This window comes from Castor canadensis, chromosome 6 (genome assembly GCF_047511655.1).
Source record: "Castor canadensis chromosome 6, mCasCan1.hap1v2, whole genome shotgun sequence".
In the NCBI taxonomy this organism is placed as follows: Eukaryota; Metazoa; Chordata; class Mammalia; order Rodentia; family Castoridae; genus Castor; species Castor canadensis.
In genome coordinates this window covers 36,631,354-36,655,409 of record NC_133391.1, presented here as the reverse complement: position 1 = coordinate 36,655,409, position 24,056 = coordinate 36,631,354, and the positions used below count along the sequence as shown (strand labels likewise).

Below are 24,056 nucleotides of genomic sequence, written 5' to 3'. Positions count from 1 at the left end.
TCGATAACTATATCCTTTGTAATTCTTGGAAGGAAAGGCATCTTTTGGATTATTTAAGATAAAGAATGTGGATGGGATCTGGGCTTGGTGGGTCGTACCTGTAATCCCAGCACTCAGGAGGCTGAAGCAGGAGGATCTGGAGTTCTAGGCCAGCCTGGACTACACAGTAAGATTGTATCTCAAAAAACCCAAATGAGGGTGTGTGTGTGGGGGGGGGGGTGGGGGATTATAGACAAGAGAGTAAAGAATTTATTTCACACAGTACCTTTCTGCATCAGTGATTTTAATACGGGTCCTTAGTGGTTATTGACAACTGGTTGGGATAATTTTTCTTTTTGCACACTGCTCGCTGGATTCTGACCTAGTGAATCCTGGGGCTTAGCCCTCCTCCATCTCCTTCTTGATCCAGTCCACATAATTGAGTAATTTGGTGTAGAAGCCGTACCCCTTCCCACACCCAATGCCCCAGGACACGATTCCCGTGGCCACCCAGCGATCGGAGTTGGGGTCCCTCACTGCGAAGACACCTCCGCTGTCCCCCTGGCAGGCATCCTGCTTTAGACTTGGGTCCCCAGCACAAAACATGTTTTTCGAAAACACGTCGTTGCTCTTTTTCCCCCGGAGCCAGCTCTCACAGGCCCTGCGCTCAGCTACAGGCAGCCGGACAAACCTGAGGTCAAAGGCAATCCTCTCGTGGGTGATCCCGAAGCCACTGACATAGCCCATGAGGCCGCGGTCATAGAAGGTCTCATTGTCCGGGAGGCAGATGGGGAGGAGGTTAGGGCCTAGGGTGACACTATTTTCCAGCTCCAGCAGGGCGATGTCCCCCTCAAAATTGTGGGACTGGTCCTGGCGGTAGTCTGGGTGGATGCTCACCCTGCGGACAGGGTGATTTCCCAGTTTCTTGATCTCGTCCACGTTTGTGTGGCCCAGGAACACATCCACGGTGACATTCTGGTGTATATTTTGCGTGTTGTGTTCCTTGGGGTACAGGGTGTGGGCGGCCGTGAGGATCCAGCGGTCGCCCAGGAGGGCCCCACCGCCCCGTCCATAGATGTGGGTGTAGGCCTGCCAGGGGAAGTTGCCGGGCTTGGCCTGCCGTCCTCCGATGATGCGCTGCTTCTGTTCCACGGGGTGGACGGGCTTCCCACACACTGGAGAAGAGACCCGGCCAGGACCAGTCAACCCCCGCGCCTGCCCCATCACTCTGTGGCCAATCCCCTTCCCTCCCCTGGTAGCTCTTGCCCTGTTCTCTTTCTCCTCCTGTTTCCAGGATCTCTCTCTCTCTCTCTCTCTCTCTCTCTCTCTCTCTCTCTCTCTCTCTCTCTCTCTGGCAGTACTAGGGTTTGAACTCAAAGCCTTACATTTGCTAGACAGGCACTCTTACCACTTGAGCTATGCCTCCAGCTTTCTGCTTTAATTCCTTTTCACCTAGGGTCTCTCTTTTTTTTTTTTTTTTTGTCCAGGCCAGCCTGGATCTTGATCCTCCTACTTCAGCTTCCCACATAACTGGAATGACATGCTCAGCTATAATTGATTGAGATAGCATTCTTGATATCTTTTTGCCCAGATACCTGAACCTTAATCCTCCCAATACCAACCTTCCCAGTAGCTGGGATTACACACACGAGCCACTGTGCCCAGCTTTCTTTTGTTTTTAACTCCCTGATTCCCCATCTGCTTAGTGAAAATACTGGACAGAGTCCCATTCTCTGTGCCTCTCTCCTTTTCTCTTGGGATGTTTATTCTCCTCTCCTTTTTTCTCCCTCCTCATCTGTTTTGCACTTCAAGCTGAGGTCTCTCTCTCCTTGCTTGGTGTCCTTTCTCAGTGCCATGTTTCTTCTAAGGTCTCCAGGGCTGCAAAAGGCTCTGAGTATGGTCCCAGAGAGTTTCCACTCACCTGGCAAACACCGAGGAACTTTCTCTCCCTCCTCTTCATTCTTCCAGATGCCCTGGGCTGTGCAGGTGTAAGTCCCTGAGAGGAGAATGGACTTGAATCAAGGTGGGAAGCAATGGGCAGAAGCAGGTGACAGGCTAGTGAGCACTGAACCTGTTGTATTGGGAGTTGGGAGATAAGGAACCAATGTAGGCAGGGATCAAAGTTAACTGGTTGGAATCTGTAAGGATTGAATGTCACATGTGTCTAACATCTGAGTCCATACAGATATTTTCTTTTGGACCTCACACTTGCTAGGCAGGTGGTCTACCACCTGAGCCACTCGGCTGACTCATGTATTTTTCTCTTAATGTTAAGCGGATAAAATCAGAACACATAAGCATATGTTTGTTGCGAGGCCTATTTGTGAAAGCAGACATAAAGCTCACAGAGAATATGTCAGATCTTCATGATGGTAGAGGCAGTGGAGGCAGTTACATTTCCTTTCTTCCTCCCTCCCTCCTTTCCTTCTCCGGCCTCCCTCCTTCCCTCCCTCCCTCTCTCCTTCCTTTTTTCTTTTCTTTCCTTGCATTCATTCTTCCTTTTTTTTTTTCTGGCAATACTAGGGTTTGAACTCAAGGATTTGTGTTTGCTAGGCAGGCACTCTATCCCTTGGGTCCCATTTTTTCTCCTTCTTTCTTTTTTCCTTCCTCCCTCCCTCCCTCCCTCCCTTCCTTCCTTCCTTCCTTTCCTTTCCTTTCTTTCTTTCTTTGAGACAAGGTCTAGGTATGTAGCCTAGGCTAGCCTTGAACTCACTGTATAGCCTACCTGGCCTCAAACTCTCCATTCTCCTGTCTTAGCCCCCCAAATGATGGGATTACAGGCATGTACTACCATGCCCAGTGATACATGCCCAGATGCTACATTTTCTGATGGTTGACCATGTGACACATTTGTTGCTAAGCACTTTGTATGCATTATCTCATGTAAGAACCACAGTGACACTCTCAGGTATGCATGATCCCCATTTTGTAGACGAAGAAACTGAGCTTAAATGATTTGCACAAAGTCACAGAACTTCTAAGCACCAGAGCCAAGATGAAAAATGAGGGTTGTCTGAATCCCAAGCCCAGCTCTTAATGGATAGCATATACAACCCAGATATTTTTACATGTTTCAAATCTGTTAAATTGAATGCTTTTTTTGTTATATTGAATGTTGTTTTGAGACAGGGTCTCAATATGTAGCCCAGACTGGCCTTGAACTTGTGATTCCTCCTGCCTCAGTCTCCCAAGTGCTAGGATCATAGGCGTATGCTACCATGCCTGCCTCTCAATGAATGCAGGTTTTTTTTTTTTTTTTTTTGCAGTGCTGGGAATGTAACCGGGGTCTCACACCTGGTAGGCAAGTGCTCTACCACTGACCAATATCCTCAGCCTTTATTTATTTTTTTATTTAAAAAAGCTATAAATATACCCATAGATGAGTTTCAAAACCATTAAGTAAGCCTAAATGCAAAAAAACCCAACATACCTGCCAAACAGGGGGAGTGGAGGGGAGTTCTCACTGTAACTGTGGTGGTGATGATGGTGATTGCTGCCATGGTGGTGGTTGTCAGTAATGGTGATGGTGGTGATGGTGGTGTTGGTAAGGATTGTGCTGGTGGTGAGGGTGATGGTGGTGACCATAGTGTTAACGGGGATGATGGTACTGATGGTGGTGGTGATGACGTGGTGGTGGTTGTGTTAGTGTGGTTGTGTCGATGGTGATGGTTGTGTTGAATGTTGGTAATGGTGTTGGTGATGGTGGTGGTGATGGTTTTATGGGTGTGGTGGTGGTGATGGTGGTAATCATGGGTGTCAGTGATGATGATAGATTGGTGTTGGCAATGGTGGTTGTGGTGTGATTGTGCTGGCAATGGTATTGGTGGTGATGACGGTGATGTTACTGGTCATGGTAGTGGTGGTAGTGAGTGTGGTAGTGCTGGTGGTGGTGTGGTGGTAGTGGTGAGAGGTGGTAGTAGAGAGTGTTTATGAGATTCAAGTCTTTTCTTTGATAAGCTCAGGCATTTTCTTCTTCAAGCCTACTAGGTTCCTCTTGGCCTGTAATTTTAATTTAATCTCCTGATACCTTACTATTCATTCCCTACGGATTCTATTGGAAGAAATTTCACAGGATGTCCCAAGAAGAGATAAAAAGACCGCCATGGGTATCAGTCCCTACCTCGTGCAGACTCACTGCTGCCAGTTCTGATCTTCATCTTGTAATATGGCTCATTGCAGTAGTACTGGATACGGGCCTCGTAAGTGTTCACCCCCTCCGTGGTGATGTAACGGAAGTCTCCGTTCGACAGGCTTTGTGGCTGCCCACAGTCCTTGACTTAGAAAGAACAGAGGGCCGGGTGAGAGCAGAGAAAGCCTGTCTGGGAACATTAGTGGGGGTGAGAGTAGTTGCTTGAGAACAGGCTGAGAGCCTTAGGAAGTATGGCCAGTAGAGTGGGCACTTGTAATGGCATGGAGTTGAATGGAGCGATTTTTGCTTCTGGTAGAGCCCGTCAGTCCTGTTTAGATGAGTGTTCAGTGGTTCCTGAGATGGGCTATGGGCTTCAAAGGACAAGTCGGGGAGGATCTCTTGGGGAGAACTTATCTGAACCCCCTCTTCCCTCTCAGCTCAGGTCCCCAAGGCTGAGGGATGAGAGGTTCCCAGGGGCAGATGCTTCTGATTTGTGACTTACTCTTGCATCTAGGCATGGCACGATGCCATGTGCCATCATCCTGGCAGACAGCCGTGAAGGATCGAAGCACCTTGGTCCCCTGTGAGGAGAGGTCAGAGGTGCTGTTAGCACCATGAGGCACACTGCTCCCCTCCCTGCCTTCCCAGGCACACAAATTTTCAGCTCTTAAACCTCAGCTTCCCCCATGGATATGGCTTCTTCTTCCTTCTCCCTACCCAGTCCTCTTAGTCCAGAGATACAGATGAGATACTGAGTCACACAGCAGAAAGTCAGAGCAAGACTAATTGGCAGACCCACTAATCTTCCCTCTAGACTCTTACATGTTTCCACTAACCCCCCCAATTTGTAATGTGAAAAGCCACCAGCCAGGATGAGTGCTTTTGTATTCAAACAAAAGACTCTGGAGTGGACACACACTTCTCTTTCTCCAGTGCCCTGCCAGCTGAGGCTGGCATCTTGTTATTTCTCCTACTTACAGTTTTCTAAGGTCAAGGGCCTTTCCTAAAATACTAGTGCCATCTTGCCCCTTCCATAAGTGCTCAAGATGTTGATGTGTGCTAAGTCCTATAGCAAGTAAGTAGCTAACTGGAACAAGACCAGTAAATGGCACTCTTTGGACAATATTGAACAATATGAATGACTCTTTTGAGACCAGAAAGCGGATAGAGCTGCTGCCTAGCAAGTGTGAGACTCTAAGTTCAAATCCCAGTACTACTACAATTAAAAAAAAAATGAATTGGGCTCAGTGGCACATGCCTGTAATCCCAGCACTTGGGCAGCCGAGGCAGAAGGATCTTGAGTTTGAGGCCAGCTTGGGTTATATAGAAAGACTTTGTCATAAGCAAACAAAACGAAACAAAGCCAACTATGTTTCCTCTGAGTCTGCAGAGCTGAGGACAGGGTAGTGGGCATGAGGTAAGACAACCAATGTGCATAAAGAGCTCTGCAGCAGGAGGTAGGAGGTTTGGTTCTAGTTCCTGTTGTACAAAATCATTAAGAGATATTAAATAAGTCCCTGTATCTTCACCCTGACCTTTCAGTTCCTAATTCTATAATGAGAATTAGACTAGGTCAGTAGTCTTTCTGTTCAGAGTCCTTATTTGGGAACTTGGACATCAGTTTTCTTTTTTTGGTGGTACTGGGGTTTGAATTCAGGGCCTTGAGCTTGTTAGACAGGTGCTCTACCACTTGAGCCACACCCCCAGCCCTGAGAAATGAGTTTTAAAAAGAATTCTTTGAGTGTTTCCAATGTACAGTCAAGTTTAGAGCTGGTAGACCAGATGACTCTTCAGCTCAACCCTTGGTGATTCCAGTTGTGTGTGATCAAGAGTTGCTATGGACTTTCACATCTGAATTCCTGCAGGGATACTGAGCCAGCTTGGCCCCGGACTCTTACCTCCACCAGCTGGTAGCCTTGTTTGCAGGTGGCAATGAAGTAGTCACGGAACTGGTATTGAGGCTGCAGTTCTTGGATGATGGTGAACTCGTCTAGGGCCTTGGGCTGGGGGCATTTGATGACTGTTGGGGAGACCAGAAGGCATGCTTATTTCAGAGGGCCACTTGTCCTTTCTTCTCCCTACCATTTCCCCATTGCTGGCCAGTGAGGGAGGCTCCTAGGACTCATATTTTAATTTTTGGCGCTTGGGATTCAACCCAGGGCCTCATGTATGCTAAGCACAAGTTCTAGCACCGAGCTACACCCCATCCTAGCAACCTTACTTTCAGTGGTATAGTGCAGCTTCCAGCCTCGGCTGTCCCCTGACTCATCTGTGAAGAACAGTAGATCTACAGCATTGCTGCTGGTGTCAAAGTCAGGAGGCCTTTGCTTCCCACAGAACTTGCCCAAGTTCCTCCCATTGGCATAGATCTGATGGGAGAATGAGGAATGGTTATTTCTCCATCCGAGGCACCTTTACACAGAGCTACCTGGGTATCAGCCTGGTGGCCAGGGTGGTGATGGGGGCTTGAATCCTGCCTTGTGTATGCATTTTTTTTGTTTTTTTCTTTATTCATTTATTCATATGCGCATACATCGTTTGGGCCATTTCTTCCCCCTGCCCCCGCCCTCTCCCTCTCCCCGTTGTGTATGTTTTCATGTGCAGGTGAAAGAAGAGCTCTAGGATACACTGCCAGTTGCATGGGAACTTGCCCAGCCCTGTGTGATACTGGCTGTCCCTGTCCCAGTTAGTCAGAAGACCCAGGAAGACGTAGAGAGGAGAGAAGCCAACTGGTGTAGGAGGGAGAGGAAGGGGTTGTGCAGGGCATTAAGTGGTTATACCTGGAGCTGGTCATAAGGGCATTGTACTTGCTGGTGGTCATCAATTTCAAAAGGCTCCAGGAACTTGAGGTGCAGGGTGAGGCCACGCTCTACCCGGATGCTGTAGTTGCAGCGCAGATCTGGAGGATAGGGCTGGGGGTACTCCAGGCTGGCAACGTAGCCTGAGGGCTCTGTGTACAGCCCACTGCTGCATTCAGCTGTGAGAGGAAGGGTGGGGGAGGTGTCACCAGGGGCTCTTGCACTGGCCCAGCAGCCCCTGCTCAGCCCATCTTCCTCCCTCAACCACCCTGACTCACCCTGGCAGGAATGTCCATCTTTCTGAAGCTCATAGCCTGGACGGCAGGAACAGAAGTAGCCGCCGACATAGTTGTGACACAGGTGTTGGCACTGGGGCTGGGGACCCTCCTCTATGGAATTGTGCTGGGAAGCACATTCATCGAGGTCTGGAAGGGATTCCGGAAGAAAGGGTTAAATATGTGTTATGGCTTTGGTCTCAGAGAGGTCACTCATCAGAGGCCTAGAAATAAAGCCCACTTGGTCACCTGAACCTCCAGGCCTCTCTGGAAACTGCCTGATGGGGATAGAGCCCAAGATAAAGACCCCTTCTGGAGAAAAGCTCTCTTGACGAGAGGGACAAGGAAAGTCAGGCTTTTGGTTCCTTTGGGTTCAAGGTTCCCCTTTTCTGCCCCTCATTCAATATGGTTGAGGCCAGAAAGACGGGGTCCCCTCAGGGACACTCACCCACAGCTTGATAGTAGGCCAGGAAGCCCTTATAGAACATGATGGTCCCATTCTCCTCATTGGAGAAGTCCGTGTGGAAGGTCAGCAGCATCTGGTTCCCCTGGGACATGAATTCCTTCTTTCCTGGAGGGTTGCCCAGTGGAGACCCCAGCTGCCCACAGAACCTCCCCAGGTTTTTCTTGTCAGCAGAAATCTGATGGAGGAAGGATAAGGGCAAGGAGGAAGCCCTGTCAAGGAGCTGCATTCCATGTGGAAAGGTCAGTGAGGGTCCCCCCCGCACCGCTTCCTGTCCCAGAGTGAATCGAGCTATGACCACTATGCTGGTCACTATTTCCTGGACTCTGGCTGCTGCAAACGTCCCCATGTGATGTTCATCTGTCCACCTGAGTCTTCCATTGACTAAATCTTTGCATGCTGTCCTGTGTTTAGTACATCACCTCTTGCCTGTTTTCTGTTCCCCTCCCAGCAGGTTTCAGATCTCTCTTCATTCCCACCACTTCCAGTGTGCTTCTTTCACTGGAATCCTGGTTGTCTCCAGGATTCCATTCAGGATTAACATTCCTTCATCCCTAGAACCTGGAATGGTTGGCTCTTCTTTATTCTCTGTCTTCCTAGTCTTCATGTAATTCAAACCATTCACACCTAGCCATGCCTCCTGGCATGCCCAACTGAATATGATATGGTACCTGGTCCCCACCAGCTTCAGCATTGACAAGGATTGCCTAGCATCCCTATCTCTTTTCCTCACAGATTCCCCCATCTCTCAAAAGCAGGAGACATCTCTCCCTCCATTCTTCACTATCCCTACTAATAAATGTCCCCACGCCCTATAGACTTGCCAAGTCTTCTGTGCTGTGAAGAAGTGCCATTTTCATGCTATTCTCTCATAACTTCCAGACTGTCACCTGGGAAAGGCAGTTTCTGAGAATGCACAGGCTCTGCTATAGAATTCTGAATCTTATTTTTACTGGATATAGAAAGATACGAACAAAAAAGAACCCTTCTCTGTGGTTACAGAGGCAAGGGTACTGAGTTCACCGTCTTTGAGAAAGGCCACATGTAACCTGCCATATTCAAGTTTTTCCCCCTCATGTTCCTATTGAGGTGAGAAGCCAAACAGGGAAACTGAGGCCTTGCCATTTCCCAAAGACTCAGCTATGGAGGAGGCCTATATGACTCTTGCAGTCAGTGCCTCTCCTGAGAGTAGGGCTGTACCTTTCCTCCATGTCCTCCCTCACAGAGGGTCTCTAAAACCCATTGCCAAGCTCTCATGGCGTTGCTCCTATAGGGCTGGGGCAGTGTCAGGGTTGTGGACACGTCCAGGGCAGTCAGAGCATAAGCTCTCAGCTTCTGGAGTGGACCAACTTTGTCTCCCTTCTGTTCTCCCAAGCAGACCCCTACCTTGACATAGTCATAGAAACAGCCTTCAGAAGGCTCCAGGTCAAACTGCCAGAAGACAAGCTTCACTCTGTGTCCCTTGGGGACTGTGATCACTGTGGTTGTCTCAAAGTTGTTGGGGTAAGGCTTGGGATACAAAGGAGAAGTCACCTCCCCAAAGAGCTTCTGAGGAATGGAGATGGAGCCTTCCACTCCACAGAACAGGGTTGACACCAGGAGGGAGAAGAGCCACCTGCCAAAAAGAGAGAGGGTATCTATGGGGCTGCAGGAGTACGGTGCCCTTGCTGTTTGGGCAGTGATGGGGTGGGATATGGGATTGTCATGCTGCTCTGCCTCTCCTGGGCCCTAGACCTCATAGAGATGCTCTTGATGGGGGAGGGACAGGAGTGGCCTCTTTAGATCCCTCCCAGGGCAGTGTCCAGTCCAGAGGTCCAGAGGTCACCACACTCCCATCATGCTCCCTCCCCAGCCTCTTCCCCTGCCAATGCCTCCCCCATACCCTCCCTTTCCCGGAATGGAATAATACTGGCTTGGAACCAGTTGATTGAGGGTAAGGGTTTCCAGCCATGGCTTTCTGTAAGGGCTCCCAAAGGCTCAGCAAAGACCTCTGGGAGAGACCCTTTGTGGAATCTGGGAAACACACATGGGAGATCCTCTTCCTGAGCAGACAGGGTCCTGTCTCCTCACTGCTTCCTGCTATAGTCCAGAGTGAAGAAAGGGGAGGCAGCACCAGCTATTGAAGGTCCCCTCTGGTCCTCAGGAAGAAGCTGGGGGTGTGAATTGGTGTGAGTATGTGTGTGGGTGCACTGGAATAAAGAAAGAACATGGGGAGGGAAGGGTGTCCCTGTCTCCCTGGACTTACCTCCTAGGTCCAGCACCTTCCTCCCCCGTCAGTGCCCATCAGCCTTACTCACATTTTTCAAGGCCAGTTTGGTTTGGGTCCTCAGCTCTCCTGACTGTGTCTTCATGCACTGTGGGTGAAGGGAGAGAGCCGGCATGCAGAGGAGGGAAGGGGAGGGAATGACTGTAGAAGTGGAGGGGGGACCATTCCCGGAGGAATGTTGTGGGGAATGAGCTATTTGCATAAACAACAAAAAAAAAAATCTGAGTTTCCACTTTAGTTTTGGTTTTGAAAACCCTGTTGGTGGTGCCACCTGCTGGTCTACATGGGTAAGGGCGAAAGAGATAGGGGTCTGAATTTTTAGGAACCGGGAAACATTTGGCTGGAGGTCCAGACTCGAAGTTTTAAAATCTGACCAGCATTCCTTCAAAAACTTTCCTGGGGGCTGCTAGCTATGTTTTCAGGGTTCCTCCCCAAGGGGCAACAGGGAGTCATGAGCTGAGGCCCCTGTCCTGGCTGTGCTTATCCATGAAGTCCATTCTTCTTCACTGAGCAGCCTCGACCCAGGAATAGCCAGGGTTTTAATGGGGTAGTGGAGGACACATAGGAGTGGACAGAGGAGTCCAGAGTCAGTTGTGTTGGGGCCTGGCCAACTTTATTTGCGAATGAGACCAGACATTGAAAGGGGTTGCAATGGCAGTGACCCTAAAGTAGCACCAGGTTTTGAAACCTTCCCTCCCACCCCAGTTAACTCAGGCTTGTCAATGAACTTGGCTTTTAGAGAAGACAGACCAGGGAGAAAAAACCTCTGGTTGAATTTGAGTCCTAGGGATTACAACTGCTTAATGCTTAAGCAGAGGGTATGGCTTCAGAGCAAGAGTGACTTGGTCTTTGCTAAGCGGAAGCCAGGTCCCTGAGGCAGCTCTCCTGTCCATCAGGACATAGTGCCCTGCTTTAAATTTTTGTTTCTGTGCCTTGGCTTCCCATGACTCCCAATCTACATTTTTCCAAACACTCCAGGGCCTTTCATCCTACAGGAGGTTCAGCCTGGGGAGCAGGCCTCCCATGCCTCACCTTCATAGGCTGGTCTGTTTATTCTCCTTATTAGATTAACCCTCCCACCCCTCCAACTACCCACAAGGTTTGGAGGATTTTTCCAGGGGACTTATGTGTGTGTTGTAGCTGAAGAATGAATCTGGTGGTAGGGCTGACCCATGATTTCATCATGACATGAACCATGGCCTTGTCAGGTCCGGAAAGACAAAAGATAAGGGAGGATTCTTGACTATTGACCTGTGTGTGTGTGTGTGTGTGTGTGTGTGTGTGTGTGTGTGTGTGTGTGTGTGTGTTACACATTCATGAAGAGGCAAAGGGAACAGGTAAGGAGGAGGTGGTTTCAGCTGAAGCTTGCTCATCCATCTGAGGAATTCTGAGTTCTGTCTTGGCATCGTGCAACATCCTAGGTTCTGAGTTCTGTCCTTCTGTCATGCAACATGACTGGAAACTGGCAAACTGGAACCTCACTAGCTGAGGCCCAGCCCCACCTCCACTCTGCCCAGCCATTCAAATAACCTTTACTTACATATTTTTGTTGACTTATATCACAAATAGAAAGGAGAAACAGCCAGATAATTGCTCCCAAACTTGTTTTACAACTGGTATGGTGGTGCACTTGGGAGGCTGAATGAGGAGGATTTCAGATTCAAGGCCAGTCTGGCAACATAGCAAGTTCCAGACCTGCCTAGGCTATGGCAAGACCCTGTCTCCAAAAATCCCAAAACTGGTATGGAAGACATTGTTATATTTGATTGATTCTGGGGAAAGAAGTTTCTCTCTTAAAGTAACGGCAGGTTTTCTGTGGAAATATCTCCATCTCTGTTAATCCTATCACCTTATTTCTAGATTTCTACCACCTGACCACCTGTACCGTCCTTTTTTTGGGTGGGACTGAGATTTGAACTCAGGGCTTTGCACTTGCAAAGCAGGCGCTCTACTGCTTGAGGCACACCTCCAGTCCATTGTGCTCTGGTTATTTTGGAGATGGGGGTCTCTTGAACTGTTTGGCCAGGCTGACCTTGAACCACGATCTTCCCAATCTCAACATCCCAAGTAGCTAGGATTACGGGTGTGAGCCACCCACTCCTGGCCATTTATACCATCTATATCTCTAAATGCAGATTTAAATCTATGTATGTAGAACTAGATATAGATCTAAATCGGCATCCCTCTAAATATGGATTTAGACATACATACATAGATATAGGTATGTATTTTTGCCTTAGCAGGGAGAAATATATCATTTTAATAAAAATAAAAATTTTCAGTAATAAGCAAAATGATACATGCTCATTAAATAAAAATTAACCAGTAGTGAACTAGGGATAAACCAAACAGTCAAAATCATATTGCCTAAAATAACTTCTGTTTAGTATTTTGAGAATATTTTGAATAGTCTTTTGAACTGTGTATAGGTTTAGAAAGCAATTACATACATTTACAACTTTGGATCTCTCTCTCTCTCTCTCTCTCTCTCTCTTCTCCCTAAGACAGGGCTTGCCATGTCACCCAGGCTAGCCTTGAACTCTCAATCATCCTGGCTCCTGGGAGCTAGTACTACAGACATGCATCATTGCTACCAGCTTAGATTGCTGCTATTTTGCAAAGATAAATTTAGCCTCTAACCATTCAGCAACTTGCTTCTCAATGTTAACACATTTGCTCTCTTTTCTGTTTTATGATACTCATTTTCTATTTCCACTGAATAGTTGTATTTTATTTCACTGAAAATCACCCAAATCTTTACTAAAGAGTTGGTCTTCTCATAGTAGCAGTAGTGCCCTCCATGATGGGGTCATCAACTGGAGAGTCTGCTGGCTCACTTAGGTGTGTGCAGGGAATGGGGCCAGGCAGGAAAGTGAGCAGGTGGTTCTATAGTCACAGAGGCAAGACTCCCTGGGGAGGGACACTCTGTAAGGCTGTGGGGACCCAGAAGGGGAAGTGGGCATTGTCATAGGTCATGAGGACAAGTGAAAGGTGTCCAGGCATATTGGGAGGAATATGGTCTCTGCAGTCATGTGGCAGCTGTGGGACTCGCACAAGTCACTGCCTATCCCTGAACTTGTTTCCTCGTGTGTAAGACATGGATCGTAACACACCCTTTGCCAACACCAGTGAGGATTAAGTGAAATGACATGTGGAGCACCTGGTGTATAGAAAAGTTAAAATAAAAAGGGAGCTATTAATATAATTGCATATAGGAGTGTGGTTAAGTGGCAAAGCTAATTGCTTGACTATCTGAAGGTCAATTAAAAAGCCTTTGGAATATTTCAGAAACAAAATGTAATTAAGACCCCTTCCTCCACACTCCGTCTGAATAGGGGTGAGACAGTGACTGCTTCATGGGTGCGTCTACATATGTGGAGGAGGTTTCAAAAGACCTCAAGGTGGAAGTTGCCAAGATGCACAGGGCTTCCCCGGTGCACACACAGGGGAAGTACAGTGTGAGGAGAAAGGGGACATGGGCTGCTGCTTCCTCTTTGGGATGGTGTAGGTTGAGGGGAGGAGGATTTCTCTCACACAGTGGCTTCCTGCATCAGTGATGTAAGTAGGGGTTTCCTGCCCTCTCTTGACCAGAGCCTCCATGGCGCTTGTGGGCCACTGTTCAAGTGCCCCAGGGATCAGTCCTTGCCATCCATCACTCCCTTGATCCAGTCCACGTAGTTGAGTACTTTGGTGTAGAAGCCATACCCCTTGCCACACCCGATGCCCCAGGATACGATGCCCGTGGCCACCCAGTGATGGGCATGATCATCCCACACCACATAGACGCTACCACTGTCCCCCTGGCAGACACTATTCATCTGCATCTTGTCCCCAACACAGAACATGTTGTCAGAAAAGACCTCTGTCCGCTGCCTCTCTTGAAGCCAGGCCTCACAGGCCTCCCGGGGAGCTATGGGCAGCCTTGAGTATTTCAACTGTGTTGTTAGCCAGCCCATGTCCACACCAAACCCGCTGACATAGCCCCACAGGCCACTGAGGTAGAGAGTCTCATTGTTGGGCAGACAGACTGGGAGGAGATTGGGGCCAAGAGGGACACTTTGCTGGAGCTCCAGGAGGGCGATGTCCCCGTTGAAACTGTGGGATTCATTCTGGTGGTAGTCTGGGTGCACGATGACCCGGCGGACAGGGTAGTTCCCCAGTTTCAGCATCTCTTCTATGTCTGTGTGGCCCAGGAACACTTCCACACTCTGGTTCCTCCTGAGGTGGATGCTATCCTTGGGGTAGATGGTGTGGGCAGCAGTGAGGATCCATCTGTCGCCCAATAGGGCTCCTCCCCCACGACCGTGGACACTGGTGAAGGCTTGCCAGGGGAAGTTGCCCAACTTAGCTCTGGAAGAACCATGGGTCTTTGGGTTCTGGGCAATGGGGGTGACTGGCCGTCCACAGACTGGGGGAGAAGAAAGATAAGGGGACCACCAGCAGCTGCACAGAGACACGCTAATTAAAGACCTACTTCTGCTGAGTGCTGTGGTTGGTGCATGAGGAAGATACGCCTGTATAGGGGGTCAGGACCTTACCTCAACACAGACCCACCAGTGTAGACCACAGGGACTGACATGAGCAAGGAATCAATCCTGACACCATGGGGCACATATCCTGCATGGGACTCAGGGCAGTGGGCTGAGGGGCGGGGGCACATGTTTGGGGCTGGCTCTGTGGGGCTTTCTATCCTCAGTCATCTTTAAGTCATTCTTTAAATCTTGGTGGAATCACCCCAGCCACACCATACTGAAAACAGAGTTTGTTTTCTGTGCCTTTTGCCTGCCCTTTGTCTGCTCCCACAACACGAGCCTTCAGGCTACCCCTAGGGTTTTCTGTAGATAAGATTGGGTTAAGAAGGTGATGCTTGATTGAAAAATATGGATTTCAAAAATGATGGACTTGAACCCTCATACTACTAGTGAGATGGGAAATAGTATGGCTGATGTGGAAGCAGTTTGGTGCTTCCCCCGAAAGTAAAGTTTACATGCCTCCGACCTGCCATCCCAGCTACTTGGGAGGCAGATTGGAAGTATGTTCCTATTGTATGTTCCTAGCAAGAGTGAGGCCCTCAATTCAGACCTCAGGACCTCAAAAATAAAATAAAAAAGAATGAAGTACTGTAACGTGCTATAACATGGCTGAACCTTGAAAACATTATGCTAACGGAGAGAAGCCAGGCATAAAAGATCACATAGTGTATGATTCTATTTGTAGGAAATGTCCAGAAGAGGCAAATTCCTAGAGAAGGAAAGTAGATTAGTGGTTGCCAGGGGATGGAGGAGGAGAGTTGGAGGTACTTTTATTTTTAGGGGAGGATAATGGAAATATTCTGGAATCAGTGCTAATTCCACTGAATTGTGCACTTCAAAGAAGTTAAAATGATGAATTTTATCTCAATAACTTTTTTTTTTTTTAAGCTGGAGGGCTAGAAGTGTAGCTCAGTGAAACACTGAGTGCTTGCATGCATGAGACTCTGGGTTTGAACAGCACTGGGGAGGAAAAAAAAAGTAGGGCTCTGCTCCGGTATGGCATGGCATCTGGGAGGAGTGATTTTGGGTGGTCAGAGAACCTGTCTGCATCCTTAAAACATGCCACACGCAGAGAGCTACTCTTCTACCCTTCTTCCTTCCACTTGGCCACCTGACTCATTTCCTTCATGGTTTGGTTTACTCAGACATATCTTGACCCTTGGAGAATGAGGGAAGAACTCCTTGCCTCTTCTTTTCTGGATCTTCTTTGACAGTGTTGGTGTTTGAACACAGGGCCTTACGCTTGCTATTCAGGTGCTCTACCACTTGAGCCACACTCCCCACACTTTCTGGCTTTGTTGATTGCCCCTTTCCTCCTCACCTTCTGCTTTCACCTCCCCTTTCAATCCCAAGGCTTCCTTTCACCTCTGTGTCTCACGGCTGCCAGTTATAGCCAAGGCTTGCTGGGAGAAGTGGCCATGAGAACAGCACTGGGCAAGTAGCTACTCACCAGGTACACAAGGAGGAAGTTCCTTCCTATCCTGTCTGTCCTTCCAGGTCCCCTTGGCAGGGCAGCTGAGTGACTCTGAGGAACAAAATGAGGGGAGGCAAAGTAGCAGGTAGAGGATTGGAGAGTGTTGGGCCTCGGAGAGCCTCAGGACTTTGGGTGGCAGTGAGGCCAATGCAAAGTGCTTCCTGAGCAGTGGGGCACTCACCGGCTGGTACTGCCTGATAATAGGGCTCCTGGCAGTGATTCTGGATCTGGGAGGGGTTGGGTCCAGGTGTGATGATGGCCTCAGAGTCCCCACTGGCCTGGCCGATAGGCTGACTACAGCTTACAGCTACAGGACAACAGCAGTTATTAGGCTACACACAGAATGCAAACTGGCAACTCATGGACTGATGCTGGCCATGGCTGTGTTTAGTTAAACCTGCACAATGCTTTCTAAAAAACATTTGAAGCTGGCATGATGGCACATGTCTGTAATCCCAGCATTCAGGTGGCTGAGGCAGGAGGATCTTGATTTCAATACCAGTTTGGGCTATGTAGTGAGACCCTGTCTCAAATGACAACAACCACAAAATCCAACAAAAACAACTCTCCCTGCAAAACCAAAACCAAAAAAGTCCCTAAAACAAATAAACCCCCAAATCCCAGACCAAGAAGCATTTGAACTAGTTTTCACTGATCAGATTTTTACTACTCAAAGAATATGAAAACAACTATGACAAGTAGCGTATGAAGAAACAGGGTCTGCCATACATGGCTGGTGGGAGTGCAAATGGGAAGGAAATTTAGCAGTTTTAAAATAAAAAAATGTAGATGTTGGGCTGAGGATGTAGCTCAGTGGTAAAGCATTTGCCTAGTGTGTGTGAGGCTCTGGGTTTGATCCTCAGCACTGCAAAAAATATGCAAATGTCCTTTAGCCTCGTGTTTCAGTTTCTAAGAATTTACCCAAAACATAGTCTCACACATGCACTGAAAGATACACATGCAAAAATATCCACAGCCCCACTGTTTATGACAGCAAAATATCTATTTGTGGAGGGCTGATTAAATCCTAATATTAAGACATATCAATCAAAGGGATATTATTGTCATTAAAAAAGAATGAGTCAATGCTAATCACATGCATATGAAATGGTCTTTAAGACACAATGGGTAAAAAAATGCTTGGTTTAGAACATTCTGTGTAGTATGCAACACATATACACACTGACACACTCACTCACACAATTTATCTCTGAAGGGAAGGTATGGAATATCTTGGAATAATACCAAGGAAACAGAGAGTAGGTTGTTTTTGGAGAGGGTAACCAGGAACTTAGGGAGGGCCAGAGATCAGAGGAAGATTTGCTTTTTTTTTTTGTGGTTTGAGCTCAGGGCCTCACACTTACAAGGCAGGTGCTCAACCACTTTCGTTATTTTCCCAGCCCTTTTTGCTTTTAGTTATTTTTCAGATAGTTTCTTGAGTTTTTGTCAGGTTGGCCTCAGAACTCAATTCTTCTATTTATGGCCTCACAGGTAGCTGGAATTACAAGCATGTCTCATGACACATAGCTTATTGGTTAAGAAGGGGGCCTCCCTAACTTTTGTCCTTGGGCTGGCCTTGAATTGTGATCCTCCCAATCTCTGCCTTCCTAGAAACTGGGATTACAGGCATGTGCCATCACACCTGCATTCTTTTTAAAATTTATTATGTGCAAGTATTATCTTTAAAAAAACAATTTGAGTCACTATTTGAAAATCCAGAATTTCACTTACAAGTTTGGATTTTTGGCTTCTCTTGATGTGTAAACCCTGGATCTGTAAATTCGCCTAGAAACAATGGCTGGAGTGGAGCACTGGCTGTCTCTTAATTGGGCTGCTCGCCAGTGGGGTCAGGCCTGGGGCAAGAAAAGGTCCAGGTGTCCCTGAGCCCCCAGCCTCAGCTGTCATGCAAGCTTCTAGTTGTGTCTTCAAGATACTAAGGGCCAGAGGCTCTCTCCCTGCACTCCCCAGGAAAGACACTCACCCACAGCTTGGTAGAGGGCCAGGAAGCCCTTGTGAAGAGGGACAGTCTTGTCTTTGGAGGAAGAGTGTGTCCAGAAGGTCAGCCGTAAATTCCTCCCTGAAGACACAAACTCCCAGTGACCAGGGAGGCTGCCCAGAGGGGAGCCCAGTTTACCACAGAGCCGGGTTGGATCCATCCCACTGCCTGAGATCTGAAAGGGAGAGGTGGAGTGAGGGAACAGGTGTGGGGTGACTCTGCACCACTGGTGGTCACAGGGTCACATCTGTCATGACACCAGCTCATCTATGTCTCTGGGACTCTTCCTCACGTAGCTTCTTGTCCTTTCATTGACTCCTGAGTTTCTTCCAGAATGACCACATACCAGAGCCTACCATAACTACCTTCACCACCCTTTCCTTATTTTGAGATGCTCCTTGGGAGCCTTCAGTTCCTGCAAAGGTCACTGGACTGTAAGTTCTAAGAAGAGAATATGTCTGCTTTGCTCACCATGGAGTCCCTGATGCTCAATCTGGTGCCTCTAGCACCACAGCTGAATCAGACAGAAGTCCCTCTTCAGTACCTTCTCCCCCTTTCCACCCCTTTCTGTCCCATCCTATCACCTTCCACTTTTCTGAGTAACTTTTTGAGCCCATCATCTGTGAAGCAATATGACCCTCTGCAAAGACTGAGTTCCTGGGCTCCCGGCCCTTTCCGCTTCTCCTTTTGGGGCACCCCTCTTTCCCCATGAACTCTATATGAAGTGCCTACAATGTGTGAGAATCTAAGGACACAAAACCTACACTGTGTATGTATGCTGGACGTTCTGTTTAACTTGCTAAGATTTTTTATTCTGGTGCTGAGGATGGAACTCAGCACACATGCTAAGCATGTGAGCTACACCCCTAGTCATTTGGGTTTTATTTTGCTTTTGACAGAGTGAGGGAAGATAGATAGGTGAGGAGACAGGGAAATTATACTATTTTTTAATAAATATTAAAAGGGCCAGAACAGTTAGCCCCTCCAACTTTCTTTTAGATGTTAAATTACAAGAGTAGGGAGACTTAAAGGGACTGTCTGCATTTGCCTTCCTCTTTGAGATGTTTAACAATTTGTACCAGCTCTTTGGATGGGTAGAGGGTCAGAAAAATGAAAGGCATGTGTGGCAAAGGGAAGTCCTAAAACTCACCTATTATCCCTGTGTTTTAGGTGAGCCTAGATGACATCTCCAGGTTTTAAAATAATAAACAATACCCATCTTGGGGACCAAGAACCAGTGTCTCATGATTATAGTGTGCTAGATGACATGACCACGTGTCCCCAGCTGGGAAAGTATAAGACTACAGATGAGAACCATCAGTTATAGGAAACTACCTATTTCCTGCATGGGGAGCAGGAAATGATCCCCCCCATTTCTCCCTATTTTTATCTGCTTATACTAAATAAATCCGTGATAAAACTTCCACCTTGTGAGAATCTCTTTTCTGTATGAGAGACACCTTGAAATTCTTTTCATGTTTGTGGATCTCAAGCACCTTTGGTTTTTGTGTCAAACCTGGGAATCTGAAGGGAAACCCCTCTTCCGGTAACAATAGTGTCTTCTTACCCCAGAGACGACTCATTTTCAGTCCACTGAAAGGGTATTTCTAATAAACTTTACTGTCATTTTCACTACATTTCTGCATCTGCATCTTGCCTGAATTCTTCTCTCGCTAGATGCAAAGACTGAGGTAGATAGCAGAGATAACTTTTCCAGTAACAATAAGGTCTTGCTAACTTTGCTTGGGCTGGCCTTGAAATTTCAATCCTCCTGCCTCTGCCTCCTGAATGGCTGGGATTGTAGGTGTGAATCACCAGGCCTGGGTCAGCCCTTGGTTTTTGAGACAGGGTCTTGCTGTGTAGCCCAGGCTTGCCTCAAACTTGAGATCTTCCTGCCTCAGCCTCCTGAGTGCTGGAAGTACAGGCATGACCCACCATACCTGTCACATGGTAAGTTCTTAAAGCAAGTTGTCTTTAAATCCCCCATCTGCAAAACTGGAAACCAACACACATCAAGCAGGTTCTCAGCACAGAAACCAGCGAAGTTTCAGGAACTGGACCCAAGAACCCTTGAGAACAGGGGTGAGGGAGGGACTGATAAGGGGTCAACAGACAGAAGGCCTGTGTCAGAAGACCTCAGAATGCTAGATCCTTGTGTCCACCTTGTACTTCCAGACAACTCTTTCTGGCTTGCCCTGGCAGAAGATGTGAACTTGAACCAGAAACCCTGGAATTGGGGGCCACTTAATGGAGGGGTAAAGGCCAACAATGAAAACAGAGGGGTTAAGTGAAAGTCTAACAATCACACAGTGAGAGGCATATCCCTCCCTGTGCCCTTTCCTAGCTTGTTTATAAAATGCTGGGAGGCTTGAGCAGGAGACTGGAAGAACCGTCTCTGGGAAAACTGACTGTTTCAAAGCAAATACTTCTACACGTGGACATTTGGGAGACTCTCAATAGCACCTCTAGGTCACCTTGTTGCTAAACTTATGCTATGGTTTGAATGTCTACTCCAAAATTCATGTTGAAATTGTCATTGTAATGGTGCCAAGAGGTGGGACCTTAAGAGGTAATTAATGGGTTAGTGCCTTAATTGTAGGAGTGGATGAGTTATTGCAGGAGTGGGTTCCTGATAAAAAGGATGAATTAGGCTCAATTTTTCTCCATGCTTCCTGCTTCCTCCATGCTTCACTTGCCCTTCCACCATAGTAGGACAAACATGAAGGCTCTCTCCACCACCACATGTCAGTGCCACACTCTTGGACTTCCCAGACTCCAGAACTTCTGTTGTCTGGAAATTACCCTATCTGTGGTATTCTGATATAGTAGCAGAAGATGGTACGAGACACCTAATTTTCAAAACCATCATTTGACAAATTTTAGTTTTTTTACACAGAACTTCAAATCAGCATTTTAGTGCTTCACTCTTCAATATGAATGGACAGGCAAATATCAGACATTGCAGGAATGTCTCTAAGACAAAAAAGCAAAGAGACAGAGACAGACAGTGAAAAGAAACTTGGATGAAGTAGTGATACTACAGGGAACAGAGGAAGCATTTAAAAATAATCCCAGCACAGAGGAAAGAGTAGATATTGCAATTGTGGAATAAAAAAAAATATGGTATAAAAGGCACATTTGGAAAGTAAGAATGAGCCCTTAGAAATGAAATAGTATGTCAATAGAAAGAAATCATTAACTGAAAAGTTGGAACTTAAAGGTGAGGAAATCAGGACTGGGAACAAGCTAAGTAGCAGGGTGCTTGCCTAGCATGTGTGAGGCCCTGGGAAAGAAATGATGGAGAAATCTTCCAGAAAGTGGAACAAAAAGATGAAAGATGGAAGAGAAAAGAAAACAAAACAAGAGAATCAGTCTAGAACACACAACAGCTGTATCATAGGCATTTCAGAAAGAGAAAAATAAAGAAAGCAGGTATCTAGAAATTATTAAAGAAAGAATGCAAGATCATTCTCAGAATTGAAGGACTGGATTAAAAGTCTCTAGATTAAAAGAAGCCTAAACAATAAGTAAAAAAAAAAAAAAAAAAAAAACAAGCAAAAAAACCCCCAAAACCATCTGTACCATGACACATAATGGTATTCTAGATAGAAAAAAATGAAGGAATGACAGTGATGACATCAGACCTCTTAACAGCACTAGAAATAGAAGTCAATGTCATCAAAATTCTGGAAGAAAATGGCTTATGGTCTGGAATGTTATACCCAGATACTATGGGGCAGAACTAACGCATTTGGGGACATGTATGATCCTCTAGCTTTCTAAAGAAGCTACTGAAGAATGTGCTCATCCAAAGTGAGGGAGTAAACCAAGAAAGAGAAAGACATGGGATTCAGGTCCAGCACACAACAGGTAAAGGACATCTCTAGGAAGAGGGAGATCAGATTTCTCAGAATGTGGGAAGGCCAAGAGAGCAAAGAACCCCAACTACAGAAAGAAATCAGGAAAGCCATCTTTAGGAAGGATGCTGTCAGCTGCAGCAACAACGAAACAACAGCAAAGGACTGATAACAGATCAAGCTTGAGTATTTTGGGAAAAGATCTGCACTCCTGGCAAAGAGTTTGGGGACATTAGTTACTAAGTAAACTAAAAGACAAAACCAAATCAAACAACTGCTCCAAAGAACTTATGCCATAACTCACTCCTGAGAAAACTGGAGAAGAAAGGAAACGTTAAGTACTGTAATGTGCTCGGGTGTGAATGTTATATAGTCAAAGTTATGTAAACAATGAACTGGTTTTACTAAAAATGACGACATAGGTATACAGGATTGTGGGGGAGGGGAAATGTGGGTGATGAAGGTCTAAGACATCGCCTTCATCTTCTGTAGTTGAAGTTAAGAAAATGAAAATGAGAAATCATGAAAAATGATTAATAGACTAAAATGCAAATTGAATGGGCTAAGCATGTTATTTGTACACATGTAGATAAATGCCAGCTGAAACAACTGAATTGGGAATGGCTGTCCCTGGGGAGCAGTAATGGAGGACAGAGTAGGCTGAGACTATTGTTTCACATTAGAAGCCTTGTGAAGGACTCTGATTTTTAAAAAATTATGTGCCTGTCATGTTTTTGTACAAAGAAAATTTAACCCAGAAGATAATGTAAAGTACTGTTTTAGAAAATGCTCTTATTTTGATTAATGTCCTTGCCATAAGAAATGTGTGCTAAGACTAAGGTGAGCCTGGTCTTAACTTGATACTTACTCTTTTGTCATCATTTATGTCCACCTTCCTAACCTGCTCAACAATACCTGATGTGTGATGTGAGTCCCTGCTCTTTTACCCTATAGATTTGCATTATTTGTGTCTCCTTTCATAAGTTTTCAAAATGCAAGGCCTGTTCTGCTGCCCTCTCTCTTGCTCTGTGGGGACCCAGATAGTAGTGAGGGACAGAGATGATGGTGGGAGTCCGGGCACTGGGCACTGTCACTTCCCAGGAATGCTGGGCTCCATGGCCCCTGACTTGGGCTCTTCATCCCTGGTTTAGATGGGTGACTTAGGGAACAGCCATCCCCCACTGCCCCTGGGAGGCTCTCTCCTCAGAGTCCCTGTGGGATTTCCCTCCCCCGCCCCCAGGCCAGCTCACGGTGACAGAGTCCCCTTCACAGGCTGGAGACGGCTCTAGGTCGAAGTCCTGAAAGACCAGCCTCACAGAAAAGCCTTCTGGAGCTTCAATGTCAGTGCTGGTCTCTTGGCCTTTAAGATATGGCTTCGGGTACCCAGGGGATGTCAGATGCTGGGGTAGCTGCTGGGCCAAGAGCACGGAGCCTTGTGTAGGGCAAGCCTGAAGGACTCCCCAGAGAAGCAACCAGCACCTGTGAATCGGGGAGGGCAAGATGAGGGCACACAGCTAAGGCCTGAGGCCTGTGGATATTAGAGGGGTGGGGGCAGGAGATGCTAACGAATTTAGAGACCTCGAAAAAGCAGGGGTCAGCAGCTATGGCCTCAGCCCTTCACCCCATCCCTACAGTCTCCTATTTAGCCTAAGCTTCAGGACTGTGAGCTTTCCACCCCCTGAAGATCCCCCTGTTGTTCCTCTCCATGGTGAGTCTCATCCAAACCAGAGGGCTGTCTTCTGCTTCAGCCCATTCCAACTCCACCCTGGGTACAAGCGAAAGACATTCAGATGTTTCCTGGGTCAGAGCAATGAGACAGACCACAACGGAAGAGATTGCTAGAGGCCACAGGCAAATTCCAGTTTCCATTCCAGTTTCCTCTGGATTCACTGCTCTCCCCGCCCCACCCGCCCCCCGCGTGTGTGTGTGTGTGTGAGTGTGTGTGTGAGTGTGTGTGTGTGAGTGAGTGTGTGAGTGTGTGTGTGAGTGTGTGTGTGAGTGTGTGTGAGAGAGTGTGTGTGAGTGAGAGTGTGTGTGTGAGAGAGTGAGTGTGTGCGCACGCGCGTGTGTCTTGCTACCCCTCTTCTGCCCTTTCTTCCTCCAGGCCCCTCTGCAGGGCACACTCACATCTTGCCTGGACAGCTTGTGGAGGGAGGGCTTCTGCAGAGAGAGTTCCCCCTCTCTGAGACCAGGCATCTGGAACCGGACATCTGGAACCTGCTAGAAGACTTGGCTCAAGCCAGGGAACAGGAGGTGGTGCTGGAGGAGGCAGTGTGGGGAGGAGGGA

At 47.3% G+C, this 24,056-nt stretch overlaps 2 protein-coding genes across 6 annotated transcripts; both read right to left on the bottom strand.

Moving 5' to 3' along the window:
- Window positions 1-266: 266 nt before the first annotated feature.
- Window positions 267-10,108, bottom strand: C1r (complement C1r). Of its 4 annotated transcripts, none has more exons than XM_074076155.1 (12): window positions 9,942-10,108; window positions 9,671-9,833; window positions 9,031-9,259; window positions 7,630-7,822; window positions 7,185-7,331; window positions 6,889-7,085; window positions 6,330-6,477; window positions 6,007-6,128; window positions 4,611-4,689; window positions 4,100-4,255; window positions 1,901-1,975; window positions 267-1,154 (listed from the first exon to the last, which is right to left on the bottom strand). In XM_074076155.1, coding segments are annotated over exons 2-12 (2,124 nt in total). In that variant the 5' UTR covers window positions 9,673-9,833; window positions 9,942-10,108; the 3' UTR covers window positions 267-378. The 4 variants fall into 4 exon arrangements, with proteins under 4 accessions (XP_073932256.1, XP_073932257.1, XP_020013815.1 ...); XM_074076156.1 differs by having other exon boundaries at window positions 9,671-9,794; XM_020158226.2 differs by lacking the exon at window positions 9,942-10,108 and adding an exon at window positions 9,890-9,907 and having other exon boundaries at window positions 9,671-9,794.
- A 1,054-nt stretch (window positions 10,109-11,162) lies between these two features.
- On the bottom strand, window positions 11,163-24,032 carry C1rl (complement C1r subcomponent like). Of its 2 annotated transcripts, XM_020158326.2 has the most exons (6): window positions 23,897-24,032; window positions 23,020-23,248; window positions 17,898-18,087; window positions 16,098-16,223; window positions 15,893-15,967; window positions 11,163-14,318 (listed from the first exon to the last, which is right to left on the bottom strand). In XM_020158326.2, exons 1-6 carry the CDS (start codon window positions 23,977-23,979, stop codon window positions 13,546-13,548), a joined length of 1,476 nt encoding a protein of 491 aa, XP_020013915.1. In that variant the 5' UTR covers window positions 23,980-24,032; the 3' UTR covers window positions 11,163-13,545. The 2 variants fall into 2 exon arrangements, with proteins under 2 accessions (XP_020013915.1, XP_073932259.1); XM_074076158.1 differs by lacking the exon at window positions 16,098-16,223.
- Window positions 24,033-24,056: the final 24 nt, after the last annotated feature.